This window comes from Harmonia axyridis, chromosome 1 (genome assembly GCF_914767665.1).
Source record: "Harmonia axyridis chromosome 1, icHarAxyr1.1, whole genome shotgun sequence".
NCBI lineage: Eukaryota > Metazoa > Arthropoda > Insecta > Coleoptera > Coccinellidae > Harmonia > Harmonia axyridis.
In genome coordinates, this window is record NC_059501.1 from 12,594,246 (window position 1) to 12,621,685 (window position 27,440).

General features: G+C 35.5%; 1 protein-coding gene across 2 annotated transcripts in view; it reads right to left on the minus strand.

Annotated features, from left to right (window-relative positions):
* LOC123674726 (nephrin) overlaps positions 1 to 27,440 on the minus strand; it is a 368,531-nt gene that overhangs the window by 72,451 nt on the left and 268,640 nt on the right. For both annotated transcript variants that reach the window (XM_045609779.1, XM_045609768.1), the window contains exons 4-6: positions 20,023 to 20,228; positions 4,092 to 4,202; positions 2,503 to 2,709 (exon numbers count right to left, since the gene is read on the minus strand). In XM_045609779.1, the coding sequence (XP_045465735.1) occupies positions 2,503 to 2,709; positions 4,092 to 4,202; positions 20,023 to 20,228 (524 nt within the window). The remainder of the gene's footprint in view (positions 1 to 2,502; positions 2,710 to 4,091; positions 4,203 to 20,022; positions 20,229 to 27,440) is intronic.

A 27,440-nucleotide genomic window follows, 5' to 3' on the forward strand; every position in this document is an offset into this window, starting at 1 on the left:
CCCCACCCGCCATATTCTTCAGACGTTGTTTCTTCGGACTATCACTCGTTTCGATCAATGGCACACGTCCTGGCTTCCGGTGTTATGAAGAAAAAAAGAAATGGATCAATTCATGGATCGCTTCAAAAGATGAAGAGTTCTTCAACGCGAGATTCGTTCGCTTCTCGAAATGTGGGTGAAAGTAGTGGCCAGCGATGGACAATACTTTGTAATGTCTTTCATTGTATAATGACAAAATAACAATAAGTATATGCCAACGTGTCTCTTACTGTTACTCTTTATGAAATTCACATTGTATACAACTTTTTGTCAACTTTTTTAAAAACCGACAATTCCAGACAATATTCTAATAGAGAAAATCATCACAATAAATAATGATTCTCATAGAAATATGGCAAAATATTATCTTGAACACGGTTCAAAAAACCGCGAGAAATATTCAAGATAGCGAAGAAGAGAATTCCTAGAAGCGTTCGATGCACTCGAAACGTCATTTTCACTCCGAATATCATAACCCAGATTTATTATATCGTCATGTTTTTTCCAGACACTTCCTTCAGAGGAAATTGAGCAAATTGAAATTCATTGTGAGAGTAATGGCGTGAGAATGTGATTGACAGCCATCAGAATGTCATCTACAGCGGAACGGCTTGTTTATAGGGAGGAAATTCAATGTGAGGTTTGAACACTCCCGGAAATATTGGAAAATCCCATCTACTGCATATATTCTCCATTGATTCACAGGTGGCATTTGATCGAAATAAATTGATTATGAGAGTATAAGAATATAATATACAATATATTAGTGAGCTTGTCTATGTTATACCATATACAATTGAAATAGTATATTGTGCAACAAGTGGGGAAAGTCCAACTTTTCTCGCGAGTGTGGAAGTTTGTGGCACGAGCCTGAAAGGCGAGTGCCGCAAACACACGAGCGAGAAAAGGACTTTCTCCTCATGTTACACACTATACTTTTCCTAAAACTGCACAAATTTCAATAATTCAAGTAATGGACTTGATTCAAATCAAAATGGCCTTCGTTGACAGTATGTGCTAATTTATTGCGTTTCCATAGAAACGACTCAAAAGCCCAATTTCATTGGTCTAACAAGCGAGGTGTGGGCAAAGTGCCGTGGGAAATAATATTTCCCACAGTATGAGCAATACATAGTTTTGAAATTGAGTAAGCTGTGAAGAATACGCTACTTTCCATAGCAGTTGTAGGAAAAGTATTTTATTTCAATTTCACATAGATCCTTATTCACTGTTTTTCCAATGACTAAAAATCCCACCAAATAAAATTAAAAGGTATTTCATTTCAATATCACATAGATCCTTACTCGCTATTTTTAACGATTACCTGTTTTTCAATGACTCGAAAAATTCCCAATGATAACAAATGAAAATGGTAAGAAATTCTGAATGAAAGATTGAGTAGGATAAGGATAAGAAGTAGGATCTATTAAAGGAATACTAATGAAAATAGAGAAGGATATTCCGACAAATTCTACTAGTAGAATAGATGTGCTCGTTATAGACCTGAAGGGTGTTCCCTAGAGAAAATTATCTTGATGAGATCTACGAAATACTGAGAGAGAAAAGGTAATCTAGAAAAGTCTCCAAAATAGGAGTGCTTGTAGGGAAACGACATTAAGTTAAGGGGAGGATTTTGGCAAGGAGAAATCAGCAATATGTTGTCCTAATTTTTATTATGAGTATTACCTATGGAATGATTTTGATGATTTCTACCAACATTAAAATATTATACAAGGTGTACACTTTTGAAACGGCCTAACTTGAAGGGGATATTATAAAAGTGATTTTCAACAAAAAATGTCATATAACACATGGTCAAAATGTTGGTGGTTATTCTTCAAATTAACATTTTTTGATTTCACGGAATTTATCACTTCTTTCCATAAAACCAATTATATCTTATTCATTTCTGCGTCATCGAATTTGTTCATATATTCCGAAAGAGCATTGAATATGCCTCAATATAAGAGGTCATGAGTGGCAAAAGAGTTTTACTGACGAGGATGGTGAATTGATGAATATAAATATTTTGAAGAGAGCGAAATAAGTCGTATCTTTCTAATCGTTTTATAAATGAAAAACTATGAATGAGAAAATGTTTTCTTTGCAGTAAGAACTTCTCCATTTTGCAGGCTTTCGAACGACATATCAATGACACACGCTTCATCAATGTTTAGAAATTGTTAAATTATTTCAACAAAATCAATGCTCATTTCACATTTGTGAATACTTAGAGTAATGTAAAAAAAGTCAGCCCGACAATATTCAGTCAATCAACTCACTATTCGTCTTATTGTAGACCAATTTCCCGAATTTTCCGTTAAGATATATTGGCCTTTTCAAGACACCATCTCATCCGAAAGAATTCCTTTACTCAGGCGCTCATTGAATAACCAATAATAAGAAGAAAAAGAGTTACTCCTCTGTTCAAAACTTCTCTTTTATACTTTTCGGATAACTCACATTGTATGTCGAGTGTGGTTGTGGTCGACACAGGCTGGCTTATATTGTTATTGGAGGCTTTGCACGTGATTGCGGTATGGAGGTCAGACCTGGAGAGACCCCGGATGGTGAGCTGACTCGAGAGAACGTTCTGAAAACCGCTCCTTGTCTCTGTACCTTTGATCGGTTTGTCTCCCTTCCACCACGTTATGTACGGTTGAGGTTTTCCTGAAAAACGAACGGGAGTTTTCATATTTTCAGAGATGTTTTGCCGGGTTCTACTTGCTGATGCATGAATATTTACGATGGATTATACCTGCATAATAGAAACATTTTTAATTTTGGTCTGGAGTCTTCATCATTGTATTAGGAAAATTAATGATGATATAATGTTGATTGTGCATTTGAAAGAATGAAATATTGGAAGGAGTTGTTTCCAGAAACATTTTCCAGATCTATGAAGATTAAATGTACAAATCCATCATAAAGATTGTGATTTAGCAAGATAATAAACTCATTTAGAAACAACTAGCATTAAGAAAATAATTTTGAAACTTACGTTAGCGAAAGAGTATTATGGAATTAATATTGAAAATATATAATTAAATTTGGATGCCTTAGCGAGTAGTTCGAAAAAAATTTCAATAACGCTTGCGAAATATACATAAAATAAATAGTTAATGAAGAAAGACTCTGTTGAAAAATTTGGGTTATACTTATGAAGGGTATATCACTAGGAGTAGATGTAAAAGGTGCATTATGAAAATATGGATTTTTGTAGAAAGGTATAATTATATTCATTGGGTTGTGAAGGAAGCTTTTGGGATGACCTCTGAAAGAAAAAAAACCTAAAAGCTCCGCCTACTCCTTTGCTGGGTGGCATTTCATTACTGCAGCGCATAATTCCGTCTTCGAATGCCTTAGTGATTTAGCTCTTGCTGACAATAACCTTTTACAGTCTCACAACCAAAATTTGAAGGGTGTCATATCGCAGAAGTATAGAGGCCAAATCATGTCACTGAACCAGGAGATAAATAATCAGCTGGAGCAAGACAGTTCATGTTATCGAGGAGTATAACAATTTGTTATATCCTGCTGGAGTCGCTTGTTGTTCCGAGAATATCCTGCAACTCAGGTTCAAGGAACCCTTTTATCGTTTGGCCTCCATCTTCACTGCTTAATATTCTCGTCTTAGAAAAAAAAAACATGTTTTGGTGATTTTCTTTCTAATAGATCATTCCTTAGTTTTATGAGCTGCAAATTCTCCACTTTCTCTTCTTAATGAACCAGTCGAGACAGAAATGCATTTCATCAGTCATCACTGATAATGATTTTGTGCGCGAAATCAGCATTTTGGTTGTACATGAAATACAATTGGTGACATTGTGATACTCCATCTTAACTAATTCCGAAATATCATCCATTTGTAATGATATAATCAATATTATGGTCAAAATGTTTAACGATTCTAATCTTCTACTCTTAGTGGTAAACCCTTCATTAATTTTCGATAAAAACAAATATTTTTTATGCGGATTCTGAATAAACACTTATAGTTAGAATTATTGACAGTATCACATCAAGATAAATGCTTTCATATTCGAACTCACCTCCACTGACTATGCAAGTCAATTTGACATCTTCCCCTCCTTCGTATGGTCCAGCTACTGAAGATACTTCATTTCCGTTTTCACCAATGATTTTGGGCTTTTGTGGAGGTACTGAAACAATGAATGAATATTGAAGGTCTAAAAGCGAATAACTCCTTTGTTTTTGAATATAATTTTAATTATTATATTTTATTCATGGTTCATTTCATGGCCATTGACACCACAGATTTAATAAAGAATAATTTCTCGGGATATGCAAATTGGCGAAGGCGCTAGATGTAGTAGTCCAAGATATTATTCGAATAAAGTTCATCCAATACGATGCTCACGAAAAAAACGTATCTTCAATGGGAAAAACGAATGACATTAATTTCATTTCTGTTGAAGTTCAGAAATTATTACATTCCATGAAATATAATGGAGGTTGGGGTTGGTTAAACCTATGAACCCAACACTTTATGGAATCCAAAAATAACAATCGAATTGGTAGCTGATACCCAAAAAAAAAATAATAATAGGTAGCAATACAAGTGATAATAAAAACAAGCATAGGTCATCGTGCCAAGTGCCAATCGTTCAGACTGTTCTTGAAGATGTTCACGGATGTAGACTCCACAACAGTTGTTAGAAGCTGATTCCACATGGTGAACACTCTGTTGGAGAGTACCATCTGCCTTGTAGAAGATCTGAATGCTTCCTTCCGCAGTTTGAAACTATGGCCTCGCAAGCTATTCATATTTATCTGAAACATGTTCTTCAGCTCTTCTCCGAGGTGACCGAATGTTAAGATTAGATCAACTTTGTGTATCCGGTTCTAGTTCTTCGAGAATATTCGATTTCCAGGATTCCGCGAAGAGCTTTTTGGGCGGTATGGCAAAACTCTTATTGGACTAGGGGTACTTCCCCCCGATATCGGAGTGGCGATAAGGGTCTGGTCAAGCCGGAAGAAGGGAAGTCGATATTCAGGGGAGGAGAGTAAGTTCCAGCGGGTAGACAGTTCAAGTCAAGTCTAAGACGAGTTAGGACGAGGTTCGGACGATCAACTTAAGACGTACGACGTAAAGACGGTTCGCGGACTAGATTAAGAAGAGTCGCGAACGCGAAACTAGAATTAAAGACGAAGACGTGCTATTCGAATACGTTTTGAGTAATTAACACTCTGATTGAAGACGAAATTCAGTACCGTAGTGAGGAACTTGTAATTGAGACGTAATTAAGATCTTCTCAATACTGAGTTTGTACTGTATAAGTGTGGCTTTGTATATAGATGTAAATACCTAATTCAAATCAGTTTAATCATTACAAATCCGACAAAGTCACAGAGAAGAAGATGAAAGGCCAGGTAATCGAATCATACCTCTAGACGATCGATTAACCAAGCCTACATATATAGTTAGCACAATAAATAGGATAGTTTTCGAACATTTACTCAATTGATGCTGACGAATTTCACGTTTTATGTATGAATCATGGATTCTTGAATTCTTTATTCAGGTTTCTCCAGGTTTTTTCTACACCAGTGTTATTCAAAAATCACTCGCCATGTTTTGTATTACAAACATGGACAAGTTTATGTCTTGCCATTTATATTCCATGAACAAGATCGTGTTTATGATGACCGAGAGTCCAAAGAACTGCAAAAAATAATAATATCTCATAAATATAATTGCCTTTCAGAAAGTGAGGAGGCTTGGCTGATAATTTGAAAATATCAAGTCTCTGAAACTATTAGGCCTATGGACATAAAACGACATTCCGTCGATCCTCTATTTATGAGACACCTTGTATATTGCAACGAAACGAAAATCCGAAGAACGAGAGCTCAAAATTTCAAAAGCCACTACGCATTCTGAATAACCATAAAATAAAGACAAGTTCAACCAAATATCTCTTCGTGGATGTCTCCATTACCGCTGTTGATGCTACATCTATTCCACACCTTCCAATAACATAATTCCAGTTCGGAACGATCAGATCAGGCTGAAATACTCGAGGTGTACCAACGAAGGTCGTCCGTTCATAATTTACCATGGCGAATTTCCGCGCCGCCCATTATACCAGCGAAATTATTCCGTGGAAATGTGGGTAGGGTCCAATAAGTTATAAAACCTTATTGAATACGTTGGCGAGCCGGTCTAACCATAGGGTTCATTCTCCCGAGTATCAAAATCACTGCCCCCTGATATTGCCGTTCAAACTGTGTGAAATATTGATATTACCACACAGCTACACGGCGCTGTCGTGAACCCACTAATCTGTCATATAGTCACGTAACGCTTTGTATTACGGAGCACATATGGATCGATCGGAATTCCTATTAAATAATGAAGGATAAATTACGTCGTCCCACACCGGGTTGGATTAATTTTGTTTATAACCTGCTTCCTGTGATCTATTTTAATTTGTTCCCAAGGAACGGTGGGGTGCAGAGGTTGAACGCGAGTAATTTCCTAGACGAATGTGCAGGGTTGCAGTCTGAAAATAAAGCAAATTTCACGGTATGGTTTATTATTGATTCCGAGTCTACCACAGGTAGAAAAAAAACATTGATTACTTTAGGGTTGAAAATAAATTTGTCTCCGATTTCAAAATTTCCACTCGCAAAATGCATTTCAAACTATCCTGAACATTTTTGGTTTAATGTCTTTCTGTGCATCACCAACAGCCTCAACTTGCAATTGTATCCTATCTCCCAGATACTAAAACTGCCAGATTGAAGTCACCTAAACCTTTATGGATTAATACTTTTCTTCAATCTAATGAAAGTGAGGAGGAAATTTGGCGTTCGGAATGGAGTTCTTGTCTTGTCTTCAACAAAAGTCTAATCGTTGATCCTTCAGAGAAAGTTCTAGGTGTTTCAATCTTCCTAGGAAAATTTGATGTATTTTCTATCGACTTAAGACTGGTCATGCTCGTTGTAATATAATGCTCTTCAAATGGCATTCTGTTGATCGCCCACTATGGAAGTGGGGAGTGTGGTGTAGAAGGAACCTTCGACCACTTGGTGAATACTTGTCTGATTTGAAAATTTCATGGGGGTTTTCATACTATCCATTCAGTTTCAGAGCTTTTTTAAAAAGAGTCGCTAACTTCTAATCAATATTGTAACGAACTCGCGAGATCTACGCCACTGCCTCTTTCTAGAATGGACCGGACGCACCGAGAACTCGATAGAAAGTCTCTTCTGGAGAGAAATGCCAGCGGTATATAACCAATGGAAGCCGCTGAGGAGGGCAGTGTCGACGTGAACGGCAGTCAGTGCCGTACACCAAGTAGATAGGGAACAGGCAATGACCCTTCTAACAGAGGAAGAAGAATATTATATGATGCAATGACAAAGACCTACGTTGTGGATATATTTAGAAACAAGTAGGAAGAAAATATAAAATAACTACCTCGTCTTTGGACATCGAAACAGTATTCAACGGTTACATTAGTACAGTTTTGATATATTATACTGTATACTGATATGTAAATTTGAATAATTTGGATGGCCTAGGTATTATTTTTCCATCAATTACCAGAGAGATATGATCGATATCTTTAAAGCTCTTTCTCTGATACTGCAGGCTCTAAGTTTCTCCAGAAGTATTCTATGAGAAACACGACCAGAGGCATTTTCATGGTTTATGCTATTTTATCCAGTAGATGAAATGCATTTCTCTACTGTTATAGGTATCTGCAATTTTCTTGAGCAATCATGCAAATGAACCAATGCTGTTATATTTGATCCTGAAATCATACAGAGAACTATTAAGCATCCTCTTCTTCTTCAGAAAGTGTATGAATCTATTCATCATCAGCCTTTCGAAATCATCACCAGTTCGAATATGAGCCTCAAGCTGAGCTGCAATTTTAATCCTTTTTTTTTCGAAATTGGTGTTACAACTACCTTCAACTCAGCTGGATAATATTTTTTATTATCGTCCAAAATTTTAAAGCATGATAACAATGGAACAACCTATAGTTATTTGCCTGTATCGCCAATCCCCGCTAGTGAAGTCTAGAGGAGTATAAGGTCATTGGGTGACCTTTCTGATGATTTCATTAGTTAACCATCCTAATCCACTAAAATATTGGCTGAGAATAGTTATTTTCATTAATGAATCTTTGCCGTTATAATATAAAAAATGAGAGTGTTATAAACTGTCACAGCCAAATTCTCCTTCCAGAGGATTAAATCTTATTTGGGTCCAATCAATAATTCACTGTACTGAAATTTTCTGAAAATCATCTTTCAAACCATATTTTTGCTGTTCGAAAAAAAAGCACCATTTTCGCTTGAACTTTGAGAATATACCAAGTCTGCTATTTTGCACTTTGATATATTTAGAGATATGTATATCAGAAACTGTACGAATATAGAAAATTTGTATCTTAACTCTAAGAAATTAGTTCTCATACAGTAGATAACAATTTTCGCAATCATGAAATAATCAGAAAGAATTCCATATTCCGTAAATCATTAGAATATTTCATGCAATTTAGATCATTATTTTTATCTCCGACTATTTATCGTTCTGAATTTCCTTAAAATTATTCAATTCTATAGCATTTGAAATAAATTATGAATAGTTATGACTACATATATAACATATTGGCTGGGAAAGCCATCAGTTCCAAATTTGCAAAATGTCGAAAATACTCTATGCCCTCCTGTTCTTGAGTGTCGTTAGTTTAGGTAAGAAAATATGATGAAAAAATATGGAATTTAATTAGATCTATATTATTTGAAGAACATGTATATGTGAAATATCACTACTCAACTAATTCGATCTTCAGAAAACTAAGAAATTCATTGAACATTTCATAAATGTTGAAATTGTTCACTTCGATTTAAATTTTTTCTTTACGGTTTCTCCTTGTGTTGTGTTAAATCATTATGTACCAAAACATGATCTTGTTTCGTTTATGTGTTCATAGCAATTGCCTGAATAAATGGAATTTACCCAGGAACATTATTTGATTAAATATTTTGCAACTAATGTTCCTATCATTCCATTTTCTCAATTAATTCGAATAAAAAATAAGATAATTGTCTCTTGTAGCAACTAGCTTAAAATGCTATACGTGCACCTCGAAAGATTCTTGTAAAGATCCCACCATAGAAACTTGTGAGGGCCAAGCGAAGTACTGCGTGAGTGTGGGAGTACCAAGAATACCAGCATATTATAAAGCATGCACCACTGATAGAAACGTTTGCAACACGAAGGATTCCAATGGAAACATAGCCTACCCACAGTGTAATGTTTGCTGTTCAGATAACTGTAATTCTGATAAGTTAGTATAAAATGACCTCATTTGAATATTTATGTTTTTAGATGAATTGTAGAATAACAGAACTTATATTATTCTTATGCTTTTTATTGACGACCCCAAATACTTATTATTTTTTCATCATTGTAGATAGTATTTGAATTTATTCAACTCGTAACACTTCGCATTCAGAATCCTGGAAAGAACAAGAAACAATGGATACGAATGAAAATATACGTTTTTGAGGTTACCAAACTGATATCCAAGGGTAATATAACAAAACCTTGATAAGAAGTTGACTATTTTGACTCGCTGTAGAACAAATCTATGAGGTACTCATATCAGAAAAGTCTGCTTAAAGTGCAGGACAACCCTCATCGGCCTCATCTCCTCCTGGATTACAAAAAAATCAGAAATGATCTCGTCACAAAAATAAATATAGTCTTTCAGAAGTCTTTTCAAAAAGAATGAAGAGAGTCTTTCATGGACTCCGGAAACAGATATGGCGACTGAACAGGAAACAAAGACAAGAGACACATAAATAGATTAATAGGAACTGTTATCAAAAGAAACTTGGGTAATTACTTGAAATAAAAAACAAGAGACTCAAAATGATCCTAAAAACCATTCAACCATAAATGATGACAACATAGTTATTAGAAAGGAAGATGTGAAGGTTTAGCCTTCTAAAATGAAGAATAGAAAAAGGCTTGGAATTGATGGAATTACAAACGAGTTGCTCAAATACGGAGGTAAAAACATAGTAGAATAACTGAAAATCCTTAGTAGATTCAGCAAAGCATCAAAATATAAGCAATATCATATCCTCTTCAGAAAAGGCGACAAGGAAGTAACATCAAAATATGGAGGAATCAATATTCTTCCTACTGCACTGAAACTAGCTATAACAATCACTAGTAACATGATCAAAATGAACGCATTGCCCTGAGGGACGAACAGTTCAATAAGCTAAAGTTTTTTCATAGGTTAATTTTGACACAGAAGTCCCTGAAAATTCTTATTTGTGTCTATTGTTAAACAATACAAAACGTTATTCTGGATAAGATCACTATTATCATTATTATATCAAGATGTGAACAGTCATTTACCATTGAAAGTTATGTACTTTGGTGTTGTTACATTTGGTCAATCAATCAGCTACTTACAATGGACTAATTTTCATTTTTTTGTTAAGGATTAATTCTAAAAATTTAGGTAAAATGAAACAAAAATGTGGAAGAATCATTGAAATATCTCTAGAAATGAAAAAGTTATGGGACTTTGAAGTTGCGCTTGGAAGAATAATTTCTTAATACGTAGCGTCTAGTGTGTGACGTCACGCCACTTACACAAGGCGACTGGTATTCGCAGAGTGCTTACGAATTCATTGGTGTACAATCACTTGTGCAGTTCGTGTCGTGTTTTGTTCGTTACACGATGGCTGAAATAAAAAAAAAATCCTACAAATATTGTATTGTGCCTATGTGTGCAAGCACGACAATTAAAAACCCCAATAAATTGTTTTTTCATGTACCAAATGACATTAATCGAAGGAAGAAGTGGTGCAAATTAATGAGGCGTGACTTAATTGGACCTAAAACTACTTCATATGTGTGTGAAGATCATTTTGATGTAAGTACCTATCAGTACTAGCTGTCTATTTCTGATAATAAAAATACTAAGGTGTAAGTTGGTTTGAAATAAGTTATTGAGTAAAAATAACTTTGTCCTTTCACGAAGCCTTCTTCCATTATGGTGACATAAAAACAAAACTCGAGTTAAAACTACACTGTACAACTACAAACGGCGCGAGAGCCTTGGCGCGGCTAAGTATTTAAACGTAATTTATGGTGTAGCGACCACAGGCAAGTGGCGTGACGTCACAGACGAGTCGAAGACCAAAGACGTTCCGCGCCAAAATACGTAAATTTAAATAATCTATTTCTGAGTCATTTATTGATGGATTTTCAAAATGTTTTCACTGAATGATCTGTTTTGCTCTATATTTTAATTCTATCGTGTCAAATATAGTATTATCAACATCACTAAACTAGTCCATTTTTGAAGTTCAATTACTCGAAAATGGTTACCACCAACACCAAAGAATAATGCTTTCAATAGTACCTACCTCAAATTAATGACTGGTCACATCTAGATTACTCAGAATACTGATAATCAACCAGGATAACGTTTTGTACTGTTTAACAATTGATATTTAAGACGTGAAAAAGTTTGTGAGGCAGAGGAGAAAATACTGGAATAAGCACATAGAGAGGATGCAGAAGATCACCAAAATGTTGGAAAGAATGTTGGACATCTGCTAGTTATCAACAGGCAGATGCCTACCTATATAAACTACCAGCTCATATAAGAAAGGAGAAGAAGAAGAACAATTTAGAGTTTTCAGGGTCCTCGAACGTCAAAACTAGTCTATAGAAGAACTCTTGCCTATGGAAATTTTTGTATGGAATGACGTCGACTATAACACTTAAAAAATTCAGACAATTTGACAGGACGCCACTTCTCCTACTGAAGTGTGTGGTATCCTTTATAATTTCGATCAATTCGCCATGCGAACTGAATGATCCCTCAGGAACGGAAGGTCACGACTCCATACAATTTTCCGGATATCTGTAACGTTTTTCACCGAGAAAAAGATACAGTCTTCGCCCACTAGGGAATACAAAGAACAGTCAATTTCCACATGTAACGGAACGAAAACTTATGAACGTCATGAAGTTGATAGATAAGAAAAACAGTAAACGGAAGGCTCGATAAAATATACACGACTCCTTTCATTATTCATCCTAGGCGTTTTCTTTGCATCATTATCGGGCGATGTTCGGGAAAAGATCCTGACAGATCTGGGTCAACCCGTCTATATATTCCTTGAGAAAAGTTGATGGATCGTGACTGCAAGTCTAGTTCTCCCACATCACCTGCGGCAATCCGTTATGAAAAAACTTTTTTCCGGGGAAAAATCTAATCCAGCGACGAACAGAGACGAGATCCCTTTCTCAAATATGACGCTGTATGCACATACCGAGTAATAAACTTCTTTGTTCTTGTTATTGGGCGATATTCCCAGGGAATGTTCATTATGAAACAGGGATGCGAGAAGTAGACCGCAGAGCGGGTACGTAATGAAAATACTGTGTATTTCTCGATGATGATTTCGGTCTAGGGTAACTTTTTCCATTACTGTTATAAATGGAAAGCCAGAAACCTCAATGAGGTTTGGCCTTCGTTATCCATGGGATAGCGTTTAAAGTTAACGGTGTTTGGGCCTATATATGCACTTCTATAAAGTTACACTTTCTCAAACATCAATGAAACCTATTAAATAAATTGTTGCTCAAAAATTTCGGCTCTTCTAAATATTCCGTTTGCAATGAGACTCAATAATAATCATTGAATACCTCCTCAAAGGGTATGGGTAGGTAATTGCGAGGGTAATTGTCAAGTTACGAGCGTTCAGTTGAATTCTACACTCGATTCCACATTATCTGGTAATTTTTCCATTTCTTTTGGAACTTTCTCATTTAGAATTTGAATGTTCGAATCTGTGTGAGAAGTATAACTATGATTTTATTAATTGTATTATTGGGAATATATCGAGTTGTTTTCGATAATTTTAGATTTTTACATATAATTTCTGATATAATATACTAATCGCCCAACTGCAAGCATTTTCGTGATCTAGATGGTCGAACCAATCAACGAAATGATCCAATATTCCAATGAAGGTACTTTTATTTTTTTCTATTTTGTAATATTACGAGAATATTTCGACAAAAAATTCTTCGGGTGAGATCGAAATTCGGATAATCAGACATCGTCAATTCTGGTACCGCTCGTCGATTATTTGTAGAGCTCACGGTTTTGAGGAAATTTGAACTCAAAATTTGAGAAAATATTGAATTTCCCTCCAAAAATCGTTATATCTCCTGAATTATTCGTCACACCCCTTAAATGAAGACGATTTTAAAAAAGTTTCTATCCAATACCTACTGAGGTTTCAAGGGAGTAGCTGACGTCCAGGAGAAGTTGCAGCCTCAGGAATATTATCAATTTTTTTCTCGAAAATTTCAGATTTTTACCTAAAATTTCTGAAATAATGTACGGATCGCCCAACTGCAAACATTTTTGTGATCTACATGGTCTAACAGATCAATAAAATGATACAATATTCCCATGAAGGTACTTTTATTTTTTTTCAATTTTCTAAGGAAAAAAAATTAAAATGGAAAATTTTACGAAAATTTTTGGACGAAAGATTTTTCAAGTGATATCGGAATTCGGCTAATCAGAGATCGTCAATTATGGCACCGCTCCTCGATTCTTCGTAAAGCTCCCGGTTTCGAGGAAATTAGAACTCGAAATTTGGGAACAAATTTGAATTTCCCTCTAAAAATCGTTATATCTCCTCAATTATTCGTCACAGACCCCTCAAATAAAGCGTTTTTCAAACTTCAAGTCTACAACATAGTGAAGTTTCAAGTGCGTAGCCCACGTCCAAAAGAAGTGGCAGCTTCGGGAAAATTATCAATTTTTTCTTTGAAAATTTCAGATATTTGTCTATAATTTATGGAATAATGTACTGATCGCCCAACTGCAAGCATTTTCGTAATCTACATAGTCGAATCAATCAATAAAATGATACAATATTCCCATGAAGGAATATTTATTTTTTGGAGTATTTTCTAAGGGTATGGAAAATTTTACGAAAATTTTTGGACAAAAAATTTTTCAGGTGAGATCGAAATTCGGCTAATCAGAGATCGTCAATTATGACACCGCTCAACGATTCTTCGTAAGGGTCCCGGTTTCGAGGAAATTTGAATTCGAAATTTGGCGAAAAATTGAATTTCCCTCTAAAAATCGTTATATCTCCTGAATTATTCGACACAGACACCTCAAATACAAACGTTTTTCAACCATCATGCTTCGATCTAAAAGATACTAGTGTTCCAAGGGCATAGTTCACGTCCAGGAGAAGTTGCAGCCTCGGAAATATTATCAATATTTTTCTAGAAAATATCAGATTTTTACCTATAATTTCTGAAATAGTGTACTGGTCACCTAACCAAAAGCATTTTCGTGATCTACATAGTAGAATCAATAAAATGATATAATATTTCCATGATGAAACTTTAATTTTTTTTCAATTTTTTATGGTACCCTTTATATAAATATTTTTTTATTTCGATATTAAATTCATTATTTGTCCAAGTATAATTCCAATTAAGACAAATATAGGGTGTTCCATTAAAAAAACGCCAACTCCGCTCTATATCTCCAAAACGATAATTAAATGGGACACCTATTTATGACTTTACTACAATCATACAATGGACACAAAATGAATGAGTGCATGTGTTCGGAGTAGGCAATTGGTGTATAAGTTGCGCTAACCACATAGGGAACGGAGTTGTCTCGCGCGTCTCCGTTCCTTATTGGATTAGAGCAACTGGTTGCGCTTGCCCCATAGGAAACGGAAAAATGCCACCCGGGATGTCAATAATTCCTGAATGGACTATATAATCAACGAGTCGATCGGTCAATCAAAGTTTTATGGAACCAGTTGTGAGTCTATCCAGCGTGAGAAAACTGGAGAAAAATATATGTCAAGATTAGAATGAAAATGCAAGTGATTAATTCTGACACCGAGCCGGAGGAAGTACAAAAAATTATTAACTTTAAACCATAAAGCAAGTGTGGAAATTTTCAAAATATTCTGGTTCATAGATTGTAGCTCATGTTGCTTCGAATATTCAACATGACAAGACAATATGGGAGGACGTGGACATAGTTTTGCATTCTTGTAAGAAGGGATAATCAAAGAATAGACAGATGAAATAAACAGAAATAACAGACAAAATGGCCCCTCTATGTATATTATAGCTGCATAAAAATAAAAATATTCCCAACTTGTATGATTTGATGATAATATGTGGTATCACGAATATTTTTTTTTTAGATGAATACCAAAAAAACCTATTTGAAAAATGAAAAAAATCAGTAGATTCCTTTCACGATGAAAGAAATTTTGAACCTATTGCTAGTCGTTGTAATCGCTATCTTACTCCGTACATTTTATATGTTGGATTTTTTGTTGGTGTGCAAAGCTGATCAGACATCCATTCCCTCGTATTTGCTCGCTGTTCTATCCATCTAATAATGTAATACATTCCCTCCTATCGTGAAGGCCGTCAAATAATCCATTAATTTGGATGGACATATCCATCAATTTGGATATTAAGGTTTTTTGCCGTTTCTGGTTATATTGTTGGAGCGGTCTCTACCTATGAGACGACACGAAATGGAAAAATGCGGTTTTATGAGAAAAGGTTTTTTGCAGAGCAGTTCGAGCAAGAATTTTCAATTCATTATATTTTCGTTATTCTCCTTCGAATTGAAACTTGAAGGCCAGTTTTTGTCCCTGTTTTTGCGTGTTTCCTTAATGAAACAGAACCGAGTTGTGAAATGAATTTTCTGATTTTGTAAAGAAAATTTTAGAAAACACTAATTTGATGTCAGGAGTTTTGAGCGCTTGTTATTTTTTTACGTCTTTTCGAGACTAGATAACATTGTGTGTATTGCTAGTTATATTATGACACTGTTTTTCATCTGGTTGTGGGGTTCTGATGAAACGATCGTCTTCAAACTCTGTATCAATATACAAGTGATCATTTGCTATCCAACCTGGTATGATCTTTGGTTAAGGAAGTACAAAGGTGTACAACTTCGATTCCGCCGTTTCTTTCCGTAACTTGAGACTTTATTGTGAAAAACTAGTTCTATATTTATGATTCAAAGTATTGCCATCGCAGGCCACTAATTTCTCCCATCTTTCGGGCAACGTACGAATCTCGCTTTGGGAAAACTGGTCATCTTTTGGAGCTATCCACGAATGGATCAAATTTTTTACATTTGCACAAGACCGGAAGTGCTGGTCGGCTACGCCGTGTGCCATTGATCGAAACAAGTGATAGTCCGAGGACCAACGTCTGGAGATTACGGCAGGAAGTGTAAGACTTGCCATTTCAACGTTTCCAAGTATGTCTTGACCACTTTCGCAACATGGGGTCGAGCATTGTCATGCTGTGAAATCATCCATGATAAGAGACATTTTCTTCATTTAACTACTGTTATGTAAAAAAACTCGTTTATATCAATAAAATCATGCTTCATTCGTTCAATGCTTTGAAGGAAAGCTATACTTTCGTAGAACTTCCCATTTAAACGTTTCCAAGTATGTCTTCCACTTCCGCAACATGGGGTCGAGCATTGTCATGCTGTATCCCTTTATCATGTCTATCGATGTATTGCGGCTGTTTGTTTTTCAATGCTCAGCTCAAACGCATTCATTTCGTTTGATAACGATTGTCTGTGATTGTTTCAGTCGGTTTTAACAACTCATAATACACTACATGGAGTTGGTTCCAACCAATACTGAGCATCTTTTCAGTTATTGCCTTGCACGCAAGCTGGTAACAAGAAACTAAACGCCGTTCAACATCTATCGGCTTCAACTCATAAGGCACCAAATGTCCTTGTTCCTGAATCATTCCTATGACTGCCACTGATCTTGCCAATTCTTGTTGCGTTTGACACGAGTTTTTAACAAGTAATGCCTCCAATTCTGCATCTTCGAAAACCTTCTCTCCTCCATCGCCATGTTGCTGTTTGACGTCAAAATCCCCATTCTTGAAACCACTCTCTGCACGTTCTCTGAATTTGTTTTGATATCCTATCATTCAATTCAGCATTTGAACTTCATTAATTCTATGGTATTTACAAGCTGAAAGAATGAACGCGTTATAGAAATCATTTTCAACAACAAATTCCAACAGAAATATAAATAACTCACATAGTTTCCAGTTCAGTCGGACTTATGTTTTTTTATCGCTTTTCGGATGCTACCAAAACGCTGTTAGCAGTCACAGCGACTATCTCTTGCGTTTTTTGAATGAACAGAATGAATGCAGAAAAAGGTGTCAAATAAATCACCATTTATTTTTACTGAAAACGAGACAGCTGTTTATTTTAATAAAATCACTGGCGTACTCGGTGGCGCATCAAAGAGATTACGTTTGGTGGTTACTAGAAGTTTGGTCGGAGAGATGAGAATTCAAGATAACAAGACCAACAAAAAGCGGGGGAGGGGGGGAGGCAATCCAGTATTCTCTGCCTAAGAAACACCCTCATACCATGGTGGAGAGGTGACTCTGCTGCAACGTGCCAACCCCCATAAACCCACCGAGGCTGTAGTAGAGTGGGTCGTGATACCCATAACGCCACCTCTCGGACAGTAACCACAATACGATGTAAATAGGCAACTGAATTCCTTCACTTCATTCAGTTACTTGCTTTAATTACTTGACTCGTGTAAATTGAGTATCAATTTACAATTTCATAACAGTACGTGCATAATATTTTGAAGAACTATATTTACAGAATCTCTAGCTGGATTTTGCCTATTATGAATTCTAATTCCGAGATTCAAACCTAACCAGGAAATTTTAAGTTTTTAGGTCTTTCCGTTCAAAATTAATCTTGTATAGGGACAAACGAATAAATCAAATTTTAATTAAAAGACGTATTGGTCATCAGTGAGTCAAACTTTATCGTATAAAACTGCATTACCGGCTCCAAATTTGAAAACTACAGATACTTATGTAATAGTGCTAAGTTCTAGGAGGCATCAGAAATGAGTTCAAATTGAAATTGAATCTTTTGAAGGAAATAATTCAAGGATATTCCGCCTGATGTGTCGAATTATGCGAGGTATTTTCATAATTGCGCAGTTATGGAAATTGATAAAGTGATTATGTGAAATATATCGACTTTTCCCTTCCAACCGTTCATTGTCGAGTAATTCATAGTCCCGTTCCTCGAGTAGAAATTAATATTTATGGAGCACTCCATATTTTTGCTGAATCGAAACGCGATATGAAATCATATCGTGAGATTTTGATTGGAGAAAAAATCTACTTGTAGTTGGCTGATCATTAAAGAATTCAAAATGAATTCTGCATGCAAACATATTTTTCACTCATTTCAGTAGATCCTGATTTTGTGTTGGTTTGAATGAAAGAGTTTCATAAATGGTCTTTTGCGCACGAAAGTTTGACGAAATTAAGGAAATTTGATAAGACAAACATTTTGCCATCTCAATTTCAAATTATTGGTTCAATGTTTACTTAAACACTTAAAAAAATACATAGTGTTTTATTGGTGAATGTACATAACCTTAGGTAGAGCTAGCCTAGACGAGTTCAAAAAACCCATACCTGATAGGTCTTCGACTACATAGCTGATGTACAGGGTGGTTTATGAATTAAAGAATATTTTCAATTCTTTATAATTATTGAACCACCCAGTGGGTGCGATTCCACACCCTGTATAATTAATTCAGAGACTCAGAATAATACTGCCAGTAAGCCACTCGTACTCACTTTTCATACCATTTACTTTGAGATCCCTGATTTGATTTTTCATAGTCATCCATAGTCACAAGACCTTCACTTAGATGTGGAATAGGTCGTTTCACTTTTTTAATTATGTTAAATTTATCCTCATACGAATGTCTCGAAAAATGAAGCTGATTCGTTAAAACATCTACAAAATCACAAGTACTTTTAATTTTCATTCATCTTGAGAAGTCTCACTCGATCCCGCTAAAACCATTTCGCCTTCTGGTAGTAATTGAGTCGATTGAAAAAAATCAAGAATCTTATCGAAAAAAGTTTACACTAACACGCAGACAAACTTACACGAGACAGTTGAGACACAGCAAATCACAACAAAGCAAAAACTAACCCTATTTCTCGATTCCCGAATGGTGCAGAATAATTGCAGTTCGTCCTGCAGCATCGGCATGCCTCAAATCTATATACAGATCCACCAGGAATATTCTCGATTTCTCGACGCGCTCATGTAGATAGAGCGCTAGACAAGGAAGTGTGTTAGGCATGTCGCAGACCGTTTACTTCTTAAAGAGGCGAGATGAATATACAAGAATCGTGAGATTGTGATGGATATAATGGAACAGAGACCAAATACCGTACCGAATGATGTGAAATTGAGGTTGAAATGGATTGATAAAATATTCGATTAATACATGTAATTTCCAGAATTTATTGGATGATTTATTTGATAGGCATCTGCATCACCTGCCTCATAGCATGAGCCGCAACGGATTTTAGGAGGGCGAGGAAGCACTTCACTTAAATATTCTATGAAGTCTACCAGTTTTACAGCCTGAATAAGATTAGTTATATCTCATATGGCACACGTTCCTCCTGGTTAGCCAATATGATATTTAAGATTTATATTTGAACATTACTTTCCACTTGACAGTTATCATAAAGTTCTATATTTTACGAATACGGACCTAATTAATCTTTCAAGAAGTAATAACAAATTGAAAATTATCAATCGAAAGAACGCTTAATCATTTTTAATTCGACCGCATCTCCAGAATTACCGGACGTTTTATGAACCCCAACAAAGAGATACGATCCATTTTATTAGAGTCGTCGGAAAAATATGAGATGGTCATTGATCTCGCATTCTTTACCATCCTTTTTATCTCCTCCTTATTGAACTCCGCGAGACCTATAAAATCCTAGAAAGATTAATCGCTACTTGGGTAAGTTCGAATACTCACCAATAACGATCAGTCTGACCCGGAAGTTTTTCGTCGGAGAACGTAAATAATCGATGCGACACGTATAATCACCCTCATCCATTTCATTGACACTGTCCAGGCTCAGCGTCGGTGTTTCCGTCATAGTGCGGAAGAAGGCCCTGGTGTCCAGGCTTTTCTCCTGCCAGTGCTTGGCCAGTTTGCTGTATGGTCCGCGCGTGTCGTAGCTGAAACAGACAAATTCACTCATTACAAAGAAGGGCCAATTTCTTATGGGAAAGGATGATATTCAATTCAATTTATTCATCAATAGGTATAAATGTGGGATCCAGTTATTGTTCCCTGTAAATAATTGCGATGGTCAACCGGATGCTTGGAGACCTATTAGTTTCTTTTAGCGTCGAGGGCATGACAGTTTCAATGAATTTACAGGGAACAAATTGTTTTTGTACATATAATGTAAAAAAGATGTGTTATTCTTCGAGGAGTCGAAGATATGTCATGGAGTTGTGAATCTTGAAGATATTTACTGGGGGGTTGTAAAAGTTCGAAGAAAATACGGTCGTACCAGATGTGTCACATCTGTGTATCAGGTTCTAGTCTTATTCGATTTCCAGGAATCCGCGAAGGTCATTGTGGGCGGTACGGCAAAATTCTTATTGGACTAGGGGATGGTACTTTCCCTAAGGGTGTGGTCAAGCCGAAAGAAGAAATTTTGAATGGAATTAAAAATCATAATTTTGTATAAACATCTGAAATTGATTAGATGGAACCTTCAAAAGCATCGAAAATAAAATGAAAAAGATATTTCACTCAACGACCCGACGGATCTAAATAGATCGGCATCACACAATCTTTTTGGATCGATTTTTGGAATATCCAAAATCTCACTTTTTTACAATGCCAGTGTTTGATCTAATTATGCGAACTAGAATTGTAGTAATCATTCTCATATGATGTCAACATGTAGTTAACGAAACAATTGTTAGGTTCAAACAATTTGGAGGAAATAAAGACAGTTTACTTTTAATCAATCCATATAAATTGGTTGTTCCCTCATTTTCTAATTTTTCTGTTGCGTTTCTGCATTTCCTCCGAAAGCGAGGACACAAAATAAATATCCCCCGGATTTTGCGAAGTGATCAGACAAATAGCTTCGATTTAGCGTTCACTTCAACGCGTGTGGTTGGGTTATTTATTTCGGTAGGTTCAGAAATATCGATTTTCTGTCCTTGCTTGATTCAGTATCATGTTGTTCATTCCGTAGATAACATGCGGATTATTTAGAAGTTGAGTTCCTCAACAAATTCTCTTGGATCTGGAAAAATATACGACTCCGATAATGAATTATTCATGACAGAGAAACATCCGAATCTAGGACATTTGGAATATCGGCCACTCCAAAAGTATTCGGTCGTCGTCATAACTTATGTCGCGATTAGCTTCTGAAACATCCACGGGTTCATTGGCTTGACGATAAGTTTGAATATATTTTCGTTTCGGTGTGTAGATGTATATTTTCAATGAAAAAAAATGGTTAGTACTTCAAGTAGTAAATTTTGAAATCCTGTATAAAGTTTTCGGCTAAACTGCCATCTTCGGTACAATCGTCAAAAATACTTTGCTTCCACCATCAAAGCAGAGTGATATAGGCTTTTAGCTGTAACACCTAATCCACCCAAAAAAATAAATAAATAAAAGCAATTCACAGAAAGTTTTTCGAAGGAAAGAACATTATTATTTATAACCAAGCATCATTTTTGCTTCAATCGCCAACTGAAATATAGAAAGAATATTTTGGTTTTGCTGTCCAAAGATATCCGAAAAAAGTTGAGTTTTATTGCTACCAGGTAGTATACTTCAGTAGTTGAACACGTCTCACAAAAATACTTCCAAAAGCGAACAAAGTTGCCGATGGATGCTGGGATGGCTGGATCAAAAAACATATAACGGGTGTTTTTTCGAGGTATATAACTTTAAGTTGGCATTACTGTTCAAGATGGCGACTGATTCAACAGCTGTCAAGTGATTTATTCTCAGTTTGGTTTGGTTATTCATCATGAATAGACTCACGCCTGAACAACGCTTGCAAATAGTGCAATTTTATTTCGAAAATAATGGTTCTGTACGGAATACGTATCGCGCACTACGTCCATTTTATCGTCGACAAAATAGTCCATCAGAGCGGTTAATTCGATTAATCATGGAACGTTTTCGCACCACGTTTACTCTTATTGATAACTCGCATTCCCAGAGACGCCGTACGGTGCAGAAGAAGCTATTGCTGCTGTAGAGCGTAGCATTGAGGAAGACCCGAATGAGTCTATCCGCTATCGAGCACAGGAATTGGATCTGTGTCCATCCACTTTATGGAAGATTTTGCGGAAGGATTTTGATTTGCGTGCTTACAAAATCCAACTCGTGCAGAAGTTGAAGCCAAACGATCATCAAGTAAGGCGTAGATTTGTCGAATGGGCCCAAAATGAGATTGCCGTTGTTTCCGATTTTCATAAGCGAATTATGTTTAGCAATGAAGCGCAATTCTGGTTGAATGGCTACGTCAACAAACAAAACTGCCGCATTTGGAGTGAAACTAATCCTCAAGTGTATGTCGAAACACCGTTACATCCAGAAAAACTGACTGTTTGGTGCGCTTTATGGGATGGTGGAATCATTGGTCCGTACTTCTTCAAAAACCATGATGGCCAGAACGTTACAGTCAATGGTGATCGGTATAGAGCCATGATTACTAACTTTTCCATTCCTGAATTGAACAACCATAATGTCCAAGAGCTGTGGTTCCAACAAGACGGCGCAACATGTCACACAGCTCGTGCCAAAATCGATTTATTGAAAAACACGTTTGGTGACCGCCTAATTTCACATTTTGGACCTGTAAATTGGCCTCCAAGATCTTGTGATTTAACACCGCTAGACTACTTTCTGTGGGCTATGTGAAGTCATTGGTCTATACGGATAAGTCACAAACCCTTGACCATTTGGAAGACAACATTCACGGCCACAAATGTTGGAAAAAGTCATCGAAAATTGGACGTCCAGATTGGACTACATCCGAGCCAGCCGTGGAGGTCATATGCCAGAAATCATATTTAAAATATAATGCCACAATATTATCTTGTGGATAAATAAAATTCATATGTCAATCGAATAATATATCGTTGTTTTATTGCAATTTAAAGTTCTATAGCTCTTAAAAAAACACTCTTTATTACGATTGTGAATTCGATATTGAGAATGTATTATATGTCCTAGAAATATCTGAAAGGAAACTGAATATTTCAAGATTATTAATTCATATTATCCATAGTTTTCATTTCAACCTCTAGTTCGCCTAATTCGTTCGATGTTCAACCCCTCAAAATAAAATCCAGGTTGCTCCATTATGTGAATGCACCAACTTTTTGTATAGGCAATTGAATCACTACATTGAATGAATCTGATGGTGCTTTCACACTTCAACAATACGTAATACAATTCGATAACGATTCGTGGTCAGTGTATAATTTTGTATGAGGGATTTTCACAAATAAAGTTAAATCGAATCGTTAAATTGAATAGGATCACGTTTTCGCAAACAACAGGTGCACTTTAGTCGAGTAAATACTAGTTATATTATATTCTTTTTCAGTTTGTTACATGTAAACAGAGAGCAGCGCCTGTCTCTGCAAAGTTTTAATATAATTTCAAAATCGAACGTCAATTTAATTTTCTCCATTTATCTCAGTCCAGTAATCAAAAGTCGATCCAATAATAAATCATGACCTAAATCCGGCTATAATTTGGCAGAACAAAATGGCCGATTATCCAAATAATTGATCAGAGATCAAAGGAACGAAAAAAACCGGCAGTCAGTCGATCGCGTGAGCACCGAAAAGAGTGTCGTAATTAAAGCCATCGAGGAAAAACTTCCTCGATGTTCGGGTCACGAAATGTTATTAAAAATAGGTGGAGAAATAGACGTTCTTGCTTTCGTGTTGAAAATTGTACAAGTACCGGCTATTTTTCTATGGAAAAGTGATGAGGACTCCTCAGTGAAATTCTCGTCAATTTTCCTTCGTCCTTGTTTTGCTGTAATTCATTTTGACATGGGGGTATTTTATACCGAGTGAATCTTTTAGACGTCTAATGCGACGATCTGAAAGAACCTCAAAGATTCTCAAGATCTGAAGTGGTGATCCAAAAATTTTACTTCACGATAGATTGGTGGTGTAGAATCAGATAAACAGGAAAATGATACTCTGCTAATTCGCCGACGTTTCGGAAAAAATTATTTCCATCCTCAGGGCAGGGCTCTACAAAATTTACGGAAAACATCATTTGTAACATTGATGAAGGTGTTTAGAAAAATAAAGGAAAGATGAGCATTACAAAAAGTTATCGACTAGAAAATATCACAGAAAAGATGGTCTGGCATAATGTAGATATACAATGAAACATTATATAATTCAAAACATCAAGTTTTACAAGTTTCAAATAAGAATAAAAATAAAAAGTAATATACACACATATAGGTACAAACAAAAAACTTAGATGTATGTATGTGATGCGCTGAAGTAATGAAGTCGATAGGGGCTAGAAATCTTTATTTTGTTTTCATTCATTCCATAGTTCGATATTTGTTTTTGATAAGGAATAATAAAATCGGCTAAGTTGTTGGATGTCAGCTCTAGAATTTACTGAGTCATGGATGCTTGTTTGTAACATTTAAAAAATTAGCCGATTGCTCAAGTATGGCTCCCTATTTAATATTTTCACGATTCTATCAGGTGAGAGGTCACAACCTGGTCTACACTTCATTGATATGTATTCTAGCATTTGACTAATGAACGAGTATTAGTTCTATTCAGGGGAAATCAATGGGGAGTTATCTACATAAATTGCGGAAAAAACAGCTATCGCCATTCAAAACAACATAATAATAATCGATTGAAACTATAGAATAAGGCGTCCACGAGATGGCGAACCGACACAAAGTATATTAATTGGCATTTAAAAACATTTATTCAATATCTTAAATATAGGAATACATATGATGTCTTAGAAAAATCAGTTAGAAAAACTCAACTCAGATGAGTTGACCACTTCGATTTTCTGTATTTTCTAAATTTTTCAATTTAATGAGTCGTTTAACAATAATTCAATCTCAATCTTTCAATATGATTGAAATACTTCGTTGCATTTTTTGACTAGGCATTCTATATTTTAGGAATAAGAGTCAATAGATTATACACATATCTAATTTTTGGACGCCTCTCATTGGCGCCCACAGAGGGGCCATGCCCCCCCCCCCCTGATATTTTGATTGCGTCATATTTCAGCACAACACCCTCAATATTATTTTCTCAATCCAAAGGGCATGGGAAAAAGGAAAATAATGGATTCTCAACAATTTTCCGGTTTTCAATGACAATCATGGACGCCTTATCGTTTTTCAATAATTTTCATTTTGTCCCCCCTGGGAAAAATTTCTGCTGGCGCCCATGACTCCTCTCGTGAATTGTTGAACCAATATGTATCATGGATAGTTTTTTGTACATTTAATCTTTATTTCTTTCATATGATTCAGATATACAGAAATGTATACAATAATAATAATAACAATAACAATAATTTATTCAGTCTGAAAGTTACAATCAAATTAAATATAAATTCTAGAAATCTGTACAACCTAAGCTGAAGCTTGTGTGTTGCACAGAGTTTCACAGTTACCGAACACATCAACTGTAAAAAAAAACTCAGACACCACATCACTCATCTCATACATACTCACTCTCACACTCGATCCAGGAAGGAGAGAACGATAAACGAATACAAAAAATACACGCATCCTATGTCAACAAAAATTCTTCATAATTCTGCCCGATATATTTCGCCAATTTATGTCTGTTGTATTTCTTTTTTAAATCAACATTTTTCAGAGCAGGATGCATAACATTGATAAAATTTGGTTCCAAATATTCCAAACAACGCTGTAAATGACTCTTGCAAACAAAAGGAACACGTAATGATTTCATACATCGATATCTAGTAGAGAAGCTATGGTCTACGTAATTACTATTACTTTTTATCTGATGACCTATAAACTCAAAAATATATAATTGTCTTATGTTCATTTTGTTGCAATCACTACAAAACAATAATTCAAGATAATTTTCAAAATATACTTCTGAATGATCTGCAGTCCCTCCAGAACATTATCGTATAAACCACCCCATATAACCAACGCATAACTCAACACCGACTCAACCAAGGAATCAGAAACTTTCAGTAAAGTGGAGTTATTTGCTACGAATACAAATACAAAATAACAAATTGCAGGAGATTCAATTCATATGATGGAAGAAGTAAGCATCCATTTGGCAAGTATTATTTTTTTTCTTAATTATTACATATGTTTTCACTTTCAGATTCCAATATGAATAATCTCTATTCAAGAAGAAAATAACGAAAAAACCAAGTAAAATATAATCGTTCTTCAAAGTCACAATGCAACATATAACAAAGTCACGCTGTTATGTCTTGTTTCGACGCTCAAACCTCTGTTGAAGTATTCCTCTCACATCACCTCGTTTTAGATTTATACGCTTGCTCTGAACATCGCGCCAAATTTTCATATTGTTGATTATGTTATCCTCGACAGTTTCTCATAGGTAATGGAATTTGCTCCTACAGCAAGGCATTTCATAATTGTGTGCTAAAATTTCTAGGACGTATATAACATCGCAAAGTCAGTTCCATTTGTTTTGTGGGAACATTTCCAAGAAAACATGGTAAGAAGCTGCAGCTGCTATACTAAATATAAGGAATTCTTCTATGGATATATCATATATCGATGAAATGATTTTACGAAAAAAGAATGACCGAATAAATGCTTAATATATTCTATCCCTACCCTCCTAGACTTCTTTGGGACCACTAAGAATCTTGCATGAGTGATAATTTACTTGGAAATATAAACAAGGGAAGGCAATAAAATCAAATACTTAACAGAAAAATCATTTCAACAGACTTGAACGACCAGTATCAAGAAAACTTCAGAGTGAGATCATCCATGATAAAAGACATTTTCTTCATTTCACTTCTGTAATGTGAAAAAAGTCTTTCATATCAATAAAATCTAAAATCATGCTTCATTCGTTCAACGCTTTGAAGGATAGCTATACTTTCGTACAATTCCCCATTTGAACGTTTCCAAGTAATATGACTCGAATTAGATGATTAGACATTACAGATGATTCCCTCATTATAAAACGCCTTATAATTCCTCATTTTGTGACGTCACTCGTCCTCTGGTGTCATTCCTTTCTGTGTCTCTTGTCTTTGTGTTTTTCTATGTATTTAACCTTTGACATTATTCGTTCATATGTCTTTTGAGATTTGATTCATTGTTTAATTGTATTGTTGGGATTCAGAAAAAT